The 11,018-nt window shown below is 36.2% G+C and overlaps 1 protein-coding gene across 1 annotated transcript in view; it reads right to left on the bottom strand.

Annotated features, from left to right (window-relative positions):
- Positions 1 to 11,018, bottom strand: part of LOC107700666 (receptor-type tyrosine-protein phosphatase U-like) — a 103,790-nt gene that overhangs the window by 76,677 nt on the left and 16,095 nt on the right. The window contains exons 3-4 of the mRNA XM_016502403.1: positions 5,671 to 5,786; positions 2,404 to 2,578 (exon numbers count right to left, since the gene is read on the bottom strand). Of these exons, the coding sequence (XP_016357889.1) occupies positions 2,404 to 2,578; positions 5,671 to 5,786 (291 nt within the window). The remainder of the gene's footprint in view (positions 1 to 2,403; positions 2,579 to 5,670; positions 5,787 to 11,018) is intronic.

The following is an 11,018-nucleotide window of genomic DNA, read 5'->3' as shown; positions in this document are numbered from 1 at the left end:
CAAGGGATTTTCAGTGCTGGAAATCCATTTATCCTTTGTTGAAACTTCCGCGTTGTCGCTGAGAGCGCCAGGTCACGGTCGCTTAGCAACGGCAGACGCCACGTAAGCGCAAGCTCCTGAACGCTTTGGAAAGAAGGAGAGAGCGTCGCGGCTGGCGTTTTCCATGCGTTTTTAGGCGCGACATGTGAACGGCCCCAAAGTATGTCTACACTGGACGCGACAAAGCGACCTTTGCAAATCATTTGAACTTTGTGTCAGTAGGTCATAAAGAGACTTTACTGTCGGGGATTTGTCGTGCCGCGCCGCATCCAGTGTAGTCAGTCACAGCATCACTGATTAAAATGGGTTCTATAGTATTTTGTCGCGCCACGCCGCGCCGCTCGCGATCAGTGTAGACGCGGTGAGAGCCACGCAGGTGCACGTGAACTCTGAATTCTGTTCACTTCTGCGTCTATTTATGCCTGAAATACTGTGACCTGCAAGTATCCTTGTAAATGCAGTTGCTTATGGCTTAGGTGAAGGGAAACAATTGAGAAAGAAAAGGGATGTGTGTAACAGTATATTGGTTTACAGCAGTTGAATGTTCCTGAGGCTTTCTGTGTTATGAATGTTAATCAAACAACAAAACACAAAGAAAAATCACTTTTGTAACTTGTGAAGACTATGCAGTGTTATTTTACATTTGATTATTACATTTCTGTACCTGAATACTGTTAGACTTACCTGAAAAATATAAAGCACTGCTTATTTCATTTGTATCTTTGTTCTGTTATTTATCTATGCTTGTAATTTGTTTATTTCCTATGCTGATTTACTCGCCTACAAAATCAACCCAATCATTGATTAGTTTTTTTCTAAATAAACTATTCAAGTCATGTGGTGATTTTTGTTTTCATATCGCAGAAAAATAAAATATCGCAATGTGAGTTTTTTTCCAATATTGTGCAGCTCTAATTCAAACACGAGTTTTGAGCAGTGTAGAGCAGTGCTAGTTGTTTGTCGTTTCTCCGATCACAAATGCAGACATGGTATTATGTTTACGCGGCGCGTAAAAAGACAGTATAAGTCATTATAATCAGTAATTATGTCCCCACTGGATGCTACAAATGCCGTTTGTAATGGGTTTTATTGGTTTTCTCTCGTCACGTATCACACGGCATCACAGTAAGGTAAGGGGTGTAACATTTCCGTCACACGCTTGAGGTATTCGGCCAATCACAACGCACTGGATAGCTGGCCAATCAGAGCACACCTCGCTTTTCGGAACGATGAGCTTTATAAAAATCGACGTGTTTCAGAAAGGCGGGGCATAGAGGAGAAACAATAATGTACAGTATGTGGAAAATAATGTGTTTTTTGAACCTTAAACCACATAAACACATTTCATTACACCAAATACACAAAATAATGTTCTTTTTTAGCAACGTCATATGACCCCTTTAACAACAGAGTGGCGATTCGTTTCTGAATGAATCTGCATTTTGAACGAATCGTGTGAACCAATGATTCAGCGGCCCATTCATAAAGAGAGCCATTTACATCATTCCTGATTGAATCCGACGTTTGAACAAATCGAATACATGAATGAATGACTCAATTATTTATTCATAGACACTTACCGCCACCTTCTGGTGGCAGCTTTAGTTTCTAATTTAGAGTATTATTTCATTTCCAAAAAAAAAAAAACCCATAAAGGTTAACATTAACAATGTTAACAATGACTTTCATATGAATAAAAAATACTGAGATGTTTGTCAAATCATCTTCTTTTATGTTCCATAGTTTATGTTAGTTATGGTTTTAGCCGTTGTAGCCTAAACGTTTATGTGTAATAAATTTTACATTGAATTAAATAAAATATTTATTTCTAAAGCTACTTTTTGTAATGTCTACTTGATACTTTTCTCATTTAACACAATACTGGCTTGAAATTATCTTTTGGAGGTATTTTCACAGCCAAATGTAATATGCAATTAATTTGATTAATTAATCGCCACATCATGTAACAGGACTTTTCAATAGTTTATAGTGACCACAAGCTGTCAAGCTCAAAAAAGGATATATATATATTTGTACTGAACAAACAAAAATTAGAGCATAGAGGTTTGGCATTAGTTAAGGGGGAGTAAATAAGGTCAGAATTATCATACTTGAAGCTTTCCTAAATACCAACTGCCAGCAAAAGCCTGCTACAACAACAGTCCACACATACTGTACATTCTTCTTACTAAACTGACAATTTCAGGACAAAAGAGCATAAGATGTGAGAATGCAAGGCTATAATGAAAAAAGAATACAATGACATGGATATAGCCAGAATTCCATTATCTTGTGATGTGCACATTATGGGCAGTAAAACAAAGACAGAAAGGACAAAAGAAGGAAAGAAAACATGCTCTTCACCTTTGACGATGAGTTCAGCAAAGTTGGAGACGCCTGAGCCTCTGGAGGACTGCGTGACGCAGCGGTAGAGGTCCTGCTCTCGCTTCTGGACGTCCTCCAGTTGAAAAGACACTGAGAAGCGGTTGCGGCCTAAGTGCTTGACAGAACCACCTGAAGACACTTCACCATTGTGCCGCTAGAAAAGAAGAAGAACATGAAAACACGCTATAGCCTAGTCACCAAGCACACGCTGCCAAGTACTTATAAACACTGAATGCACAATGCACTTTTCTGGATGCTAGTCGTAGCGACAACAGAATTTCTGGAGGGATAGAGCCATTTGTCATTAAGCTCAGGACACAAATACTCAGCCAAAACAGCACTAAATTGCATTTGCCCAATTATATTACTTCTTGATGATGAAGTTATCAATTATGCGCTAATTATGTGCTATATGTACACACATATATCATAGTGATAGGCTGTCAAGCTGCAAAAAGGACAAAAACACTATAAAACCATCATAGAAATAGTCCATATTAAGTCTTCTTATAGTTGCATGTGAGAAACAGACCTACATTTAAGTAGTTGTTCTCTGAAAATCAATGGTGAAAACATCAAAAGTTTGTATGTGCCCCATAATTGATAACAAAGTGCAAAATTTAAGCATATACTTAATCATATATTTAAAATTGCATGAATGAGATAAAAGAACTGCAGCAAAGAAGATACATTATGATGGCACATTGATGGAACATTTTCAGTGAACAACTTTGCGTGTGAACCGGAAGTTGGACTTCACTTTTTTCTATTGGGCTACATTTTTTTGTATTTATTTATTTTATTTATTATTTTTATTTTTTTATTTTTGGAGCTTGACAGCAGTGTTGTTATTGCTAACTAAAACTGTTAAAAAGTGTTCGTTAACTGAAATAAAGCTGAAATAAAACAAAATACAAATAATGATATCAGATGAAAAACCTTCTCTTCAATTAGAAATATTGCCTTGGAAACTAAATGAAATAAGGCCAAATACCAGAATTACTAAAAATAAGCTAAAGCTAAATAGAAACGAAAACTGAATTTAAAATAAAAAATAAAATCTAATTGAAAATATTAATAAGTACTATAACTGTATATAAACAATACTAAAATAACTTCACTATTCACTTGCATTGTATAGAAAAGAGCAGCACGAACATCTCATGGGTTTGCAATAAATGGCAATATTTGCATTTAAAATATGACTAAATAAACATTTCATATACTACTGTAAGTGCAGCAATGACGCAATTTCATTCAGATTAATGACAGTGAATAGCTTCTGTTTATTTTGAAAGATGAGCCATAAATATTGGACACCAAAGTATGATTCATCTGAATAAGGACCAAAAATAAATAAGTCTTGAAAGTCTTGCACATCACTGAGTACCAGGAATTGCTATGTGGAGCTTTGTGAGGAACCAGACACGTCTCTCACACAAAACCACACTTGATAACAGCAACCTTTCACTGCGGCTCAGGTAATTTAAGCGAGACAGTGGTGTGAATAGCACCCATCCAAGACGTCAACGCATTCCCTTTTTCCCCTCTCTGAATACCAAGGACACAAAATGAGCACTGAGAGTGCACTCATACTAACGGAAAGCACTAACGGAAGAAGGAGGTCTGCGGCTGCTACACAACTATGTGTGTTTGTTTATTATGGGGCTGCTAAAGTGTTTAGGCTTTAAATGTGGTTCAAGACCACACAAACCAGACCTGAATGCAGGGGTAATGTGTGGGCAATGGCTGCAAATCTGAGGTTCGCACAAAACAAAGCAAAACATACAATCATCTGTGAGAGCCACTCTGTCTTTATTCAACCTAGCAATCACATTCAGTGAACTGCCAGACAGGCAAACATGGAGAATAAACATAAGAGAGCTGTGAACAATCTGTTTGGACTAAGCGTGCCATGCATTACATATGCAATTTGGCCATGTATTTGTCTGGTATTAGCTAGCACACCTGTTGTTAAAAATGACAGCAAATGTAATTAGGAAAAAAGTAAAAATGCACTAAAATAATAATAATAATAATAATAATAATGTATATATATATATATATATATATATACACACACACATACATACACGCAGTTTAACTATTTATGCACTACCATTCAAAAGTTTGGGGTTTGTAAGATTTATAAGCTTTAATGTTTTTGAAACACGTCTCTAATGCTCACTAAGGCTGCATTTATTAGATCAAAATACAGTATAAATACTTTTGTGGAACATTACTAGCTCACAATTTAAATATTATATTGGAATATATTTTTTAATTTAATTATGCTGATTGCGTGTTTAAGAAATATTTCTTATCAATGTTGAAAACAGTTGTGCTGTTTGATATTTTTGTCGAAACTATGACCCCTTTTTTTCTGATTCTTTGCTGAATACAAAATTATAACTGCATTTATTAGACAAAGACTGATCAATTTAATTTATTATTGCTATATATATATATTTACAGAGCTTGACAGAAACTAGACTGCAGTTAGTACTACAAGATGACAGAAGAAGTAAGAAAACGTCCATATAAAACGGAAGTGAAGCCATAGAGTCATATATCTCCTGCTGTGTTTAGGGGAGGAATGAGCACTTCAGAGGGATTGAGGACATTGATTATTACAGAATCTTCTGTTGCTGTGACAGCTTGCAACCACAGGCATCTGTCCTTGACCTTGATGTGACAATCACTCATTTGATTTAATTCCAATCAATCTTTGATGCCAGAAACTTCAGCTCTCCGAAGGCAGTGTGAAATGTTTCTTCCGAAGACAATGTTACAGCATAAAAATGCTCTCAGAACAATCATGTTATATAACAGACAGCGAGCGGTTTAGCTGTATATGGCTTTGCTTTGAGGATTGAACGTTAATATAAACTGGTAACCAAAATATTTAGGGTAAAACGTAGACTAATTAACTAAATGACAAAGAGAATTAATTCTGATTTCATAAACATGGCCTCTCTGATCTCATCTGAGGAACAGGAGTAGTTTTAAGAACAAAGTCAATCTGAACAAAAATGTTCCTAAAATTTCCTTACAAAAACTATCCTTTTAAAAATGAACATTCAGGTGCTTTGAGCCTGTTTGGTGTTCATTTTGTTGACTTACAGCAAGTCACAACAGATGGCAACCTCAGCCTTTAGCTAACTATTATTGAATTTGACAAAACCTGATTATTCTCACAAAAAAAAAAAAAAAAAAATCAATAAATAAAAATCAATCTATACTCACCTCCAACAGAAACTTCTCTGCTTCAGAGGGACGTCCAGCTGCCACACATTGGAAAGTGGCATTTTGTCCAGCATTGACCTCCACATCTCCCAGGCGGGAAAAATGAGGGGCTTTATCTGAAAACAAAGACGTAAGGGGATCAGTATAATAGAAAATATACAAAGAATAATTTATTAACATACAGTTTGGGATCAGAAAAGTTTGTGATCAGAATTTTTTTTTTTTAAGAAATTAATAATTTTATTCAGCAATTAATCAAAAGTGAAATTAAAGACATTTTTAATTCTACAAAAGATTTCTGCTTCAAATAATCTGTTGAAATTTCTTTTTATTAAAATCATTGTTTTCACAAAACATTTTGATTTTTTTTAAAGATCATGTGGCAACAAAGACTGGAGTATTGGCTGCTGTAAATTCTGGTTTGCTATCATTATGTTTTAAAATATACATATACATTCTAATAATATTTCAGAATATTAATGTTTTTTTCTCTGTATTTTTGATTAAAAAAATGCAGCCTTTGTGCTAATAATATACTTCTTTCAAAAACATAAAAAAAAAAAAAGAATAGTAGTACGTATACATCGACTTTCCATGTCCATTATTGTGAAACCCGCGAGACAACAAAAACAGCTCCGATCACAGCGTCCTCCATCCTCCTGTTGTAAATGTTGTTCTTCTTTTGTTTCTGTTGTTGAACGCTGCGCACAAATGACGTCGCTGTCAACCGGCTTACGTCACTTCTTAGTACACACTGTCGGTGCGAATGCAACCCTTTAAATGGTACTGGGAAATAGTTTGCGCAAAATCGTCCCAGTACTTTAGTACTATACATTTAGTTCTGGAACTAAAGTGGTGCGAAAGGCCCTATAGTCCACTGGTACTAACCCAACTTTTACACTGTACAACCAGCTTAGTCAACACTGTTGTTTTTGTTTGGACTGATTGCCCGTGTTTTGACCTTTGCCTGTTTTTAGACTTGGAAAAATGTTGCGTCTGGATCCTCATCCTTTGTGTACCTGTGCAGTTTCATGACAGCTCTACTTTACTTATTTAATACATATTTCTTGTATAAGCGGGGAAAAGACTTTCCTTTTCTTCAAGTCTGCGCCTGCACCAGCTGGCTCCATTCTGGTACGTAACATCCTCTTTTTATGATCCAATCAAGTCCAGCCCTACATTTCTCTATTTAAATACTCAAACATATCTTTTTTCTGAGGTAAAATGCATTGCGAATGTCATTTCATGCGGACTTCAAATGCAGGGAGGCGATCTCTTAGTGGCCAGAAATGTTGATTTGTTCCACTTTGATTGACTAGTTAATCACTGTGAAATAATTCCTCATATGGGGTGTTTCCTTGCCTGTATGTGAGACACTTGAACCCTACAAAATAAGGTCTAGATAATCTTCCTCCAGCATACGTGGTTCTTTGTACTTTGAGCTCCCTTTAAACGTAATCGATTTTTGCAAGGTCTCAGTTCAACTAAACTGCAATATGGCCTTTTGAATGTATCCTTTAGTCATATCTATAAATTTGAAGACTTTTTTTTTTAACTGAATATATAGAGTCTGGATTAGACATGAAAAAAAGAAACAGATAAATAGCATAGATAAAGAATACTTTATACTTTATTGATCCCCACGAGAAAACACAGGTGCAGGATTGCTGCAAGGCGCAATGTAATGTGCACAAAAACACCCCTAAGAAGAGACATAGTGCTGTCAAGACATTACATACATATTCTGCACTTAATATTACAAAATATACTGCATAAAGAAACCAATTTAGGAGGCTGGTGGTGGCAGAGGATACACCACTCATTCAAGTGCTGAAAGTCTACTAAAACAAGAAGGAGGGCATGAGCAAAAGTTAAAAAAGTAAACACAAATAAACATAGGCTCTATTCTATCTGGCTTGCAAAGGCTCTAGTTGTGGATGCATAAATGAAACTTTTTAGATTTCTTTTTTTTATATATACCAGTTCATTGAATGGGTGTCAGATGTAAAAAGGCCCTCAGGCAACATAAATTGCTTCATGTGGTTGTTAGCACTGTTCAGTCTCAGATAGCGAAGAGTTCCTATGGGAACTGCAGCCAGCCCTGCTCATCTGATAGTTTGACTGTTACTTAAACAGTGTATGGTTTATGTAGAATTTAATATTTTGAACTACTGAACATTTTCTATTTCCGTGGTGATAAGTGATGAAAATCACTTTCAATGCTCCGACAAGTCAACTGAATGTTTTTTTTTAAAGATTCAAATGCAAACTCATGGGAAAAAAGTTGGATATGGTTTCAATATATTTTGGATATGCACATACTGTAGTTGTAATCTATCCTTCATCTGTGCCTGGCCATAAAAAAATTAAGGAATAGAGGAATAAACAAAATGAAAATGTGCTGATTTCCATCGAAGATGTATGTGAGTTTGTTTTTTCATCGGAACAGATTTGAAGAAATTTAGAATTACATCACCTGCTGACCAATGGATCCTCTGCAGTGAATGGGTGCCGTCAGAATGACAGTTTAAACAGCTTATAAAAATACAATAATCCACAAGTAATACACACGACCATCAATTGACGTCTTGTGAAGTAAAAAGCAGTGTGTTTGTAATAAGCAAATCCTTAATTAAGGCATTTTAACTTTAAACATCACTTCTGGCCAAAGTATTAGTTCATAATCCATAATAATGCTCCCTCCAGGGAAAAGGTCCATCTGTTGTCCTCTTGCATCATAATCCACCAACATATTTGTTTAGAACGGCTTTTGCTTGTAAACGGTGCTTATTCTGTGCATATTTCTCTCTTAATTCAGACAATATGACTTTTTCACTGGAGAGAGCACTATTATAGAGGACTTGTATTTTAGCCGAGAGCACCAGTTTAACGTTGAAAACATCTTGATGGATTTATTACAAACACGTTTATTACAAGACATAACTGATGGATTGGGGTTGTTTGGATTACCTGTGGATTTTGACGTTTTTAACAGCTGTTTCAACTCTCATTCTGACAGCACCCATTCACTGAAGAAGCTCCATTGGTGAGCAAGTGATGTAATGATAAAGTTCTCTTCATCTACATCTATATTCTCTATATCTATATCTTGGATGGCCTGAGGAAGAATTTTCTTTTTTGTGTGAACTGTTCCTTTAATGATAACAGTTTCAAAGAAACCATTTATGCTTTTGTCTGCGAGGTTGCTTCATTCCATAATCTTCAATGTAAATGTTTAAATTTTGGCTGATTTTCTTATAATGCAGTAATGGTTGGATAAAAGAAGCATAATGATCTTTCTCCCATACCGTAGGTTTCATAACAAGGCTGTCTTGGTTAGATTTGCAGGCCTGCGTTGGAGTTCTAAATCATTTTGCCTTCTGTGACCACAGGGCTTTCCTCCACTCTGGCAATAGCTTCCTGCTTGAGCAGGATGTATATAAAATCACCGTAAACCACCTACCCACACTGCACACATCTGAAATCTGTCAATCAAAGCAGATAAACAGGTTATGAGGTCTGATATAACAGAGAATGCTGTTTTGTACATCCACCCTGAGCTTGTATTATTTATCTTCTTTGTAAAACCAGGCAGAGGCCCAGGCTACATTGTTTGTAGTCCACAGATGGCCACATGTCCGATGGAAATGCCACTGTGTGATGCTCAATTCATGTTTTTATGAGCCAACATGAATCACAAGGCAAGAAAGTATGAAAAGGGACTGAAAATATGTTACATGTTGCAGCAAAAGTATTGAATAGGTTTAAAATATTATGTTTGCATCCTAATGTCTTTGAATAGTACATAACGTGACCCTGGACCACAAAACCAGTCATAAGGGTCAATTTTTAGAAATTGAAAATTGAGAAAAAGCTTTCCATTGATGTATGGTTTGTTAGGATAGGACAATATTTGGCCAAGATACAACTATTTGAAAATCTGGAATCTGAGGGTGCAAAAAAAATCAAAATATTGAGAAAATCGCCTTTAAATTAGTCCCTTTTGACCCATAAAATGTATTTTTGGGTATTGCTACAAATATACCCCAGCGACTTAAGACTAGTTTTGTGGTCCAGAGTCACATATTGCAGTCGCCACAACGCTAAAGCAATGAAAAAAACATAACTGCGTGGAGAATATAAAAGTAAAGAAACCACACCCTCTCTTGAATCACATAGAAATCTTCTCTCTCACTCTTTCTGCTCTTTTGGCCTTCCATTCCTTTTTGACTTGTCTTGCCAAATGGTGATTTCCGCAGTCTGGCACAATGCCACTCTTGACAATGTGTGTCCAGGTCCTGATGAGAGTTTTAATTATTTAATGTGCACAGTGGGGCTTAGATGATGCCATCTGCCGCCTGCAGGAAGTGGGGAGGGGGGCGAAGGAAGAGGGTGTTAGGAGACTCAGCAGAGATGAGCTTTCATGACCACATCATCTGTTGATTTGCTTGTTCGGAATTGCACTTTATTACCATCTAATAGTACTTTGTCAGTTTTCTCTGTTTAAATATGTATAAATACCACTACAGTTTTATGAAGCCTTGAAAGCGTTAAGATGTCCCTCAGAGGTTGTGAAAAGGATTGTTAACTTTTGAGCAAAGACCGCATCTCTACAGTGTGCCACCTATACCTATCGGCTGGTCACTAAAATGCATTTCAGCACATCGCTAACAATTACAGCAATTGTGCTGTCAGAGCCTTTTGAATTAGCCTAAGAAAAGGCACACAACTCTCAAATAAATATACAGACATGTTACCATATGAGGCAGCTTGTTTTAATAAGCTTGTTTTAATAAAAGCCAGTCAGATAAGGGAGAATTCACTAAGAATGAATTACACCCGCTGTGTCATTTATTTACACACGCAGTCTGCATCGTTCTAGCATCCTATTCATTCAGAAATTATGCAAATAAGACACAACCATGGCCAAAAATGCAATATGCATGACAAATTCCCAATTTCTGAATTTTAGGTTGATTCTGTGTGTTTGGTGTTAGGGAGCATTCAGCGGTGTACTGCGATCTGGCATACTTTACTCGGACTGCATATCATCATTATCCTCTAAATCTCTAGATTTAGAGATCTAAACACCTGAATCAGCTCAAAATGCTGTGCACTTTAAAAGTCCGCTAACAGCTCTCTTGTCTAACATTTATCATCTTTTGATAAAAAAATGATGCCAAGATCAATAGAAAATGTACATAGACATATTTACTAGCTGCTTTCTGATGTTACTTGCAGCAGAAAACAGTCTTATGCTCACCAAGGCTGCATTTATTTAATCAATACAGTAAAACAGTAATACTGTAAAATATCAATACAAGTTAATGTAAATGTTACATATATAT

Source organism: Sinocyclocheilus anshuiensis, unplaced genomic scaffold (genome assembly GCF_001515605.1).
Source record: "Sinocyclocheilus anshuiensis isolate Anshui unplaced genomic scaffold, SAMN03320099.WGS_v1.1 scaffold782, whole genome shotgun sequence".
NCBI lineage: Eukaryota > Metazoa > Chordata > Actinopteri > Cypriniformes > Cyprinidae > Sinocyclocheilus > Sinocyclocheilus anshuiensis.
This window is presented reverse-complemented; position numbering and strand designations above follow the sequence as displayed.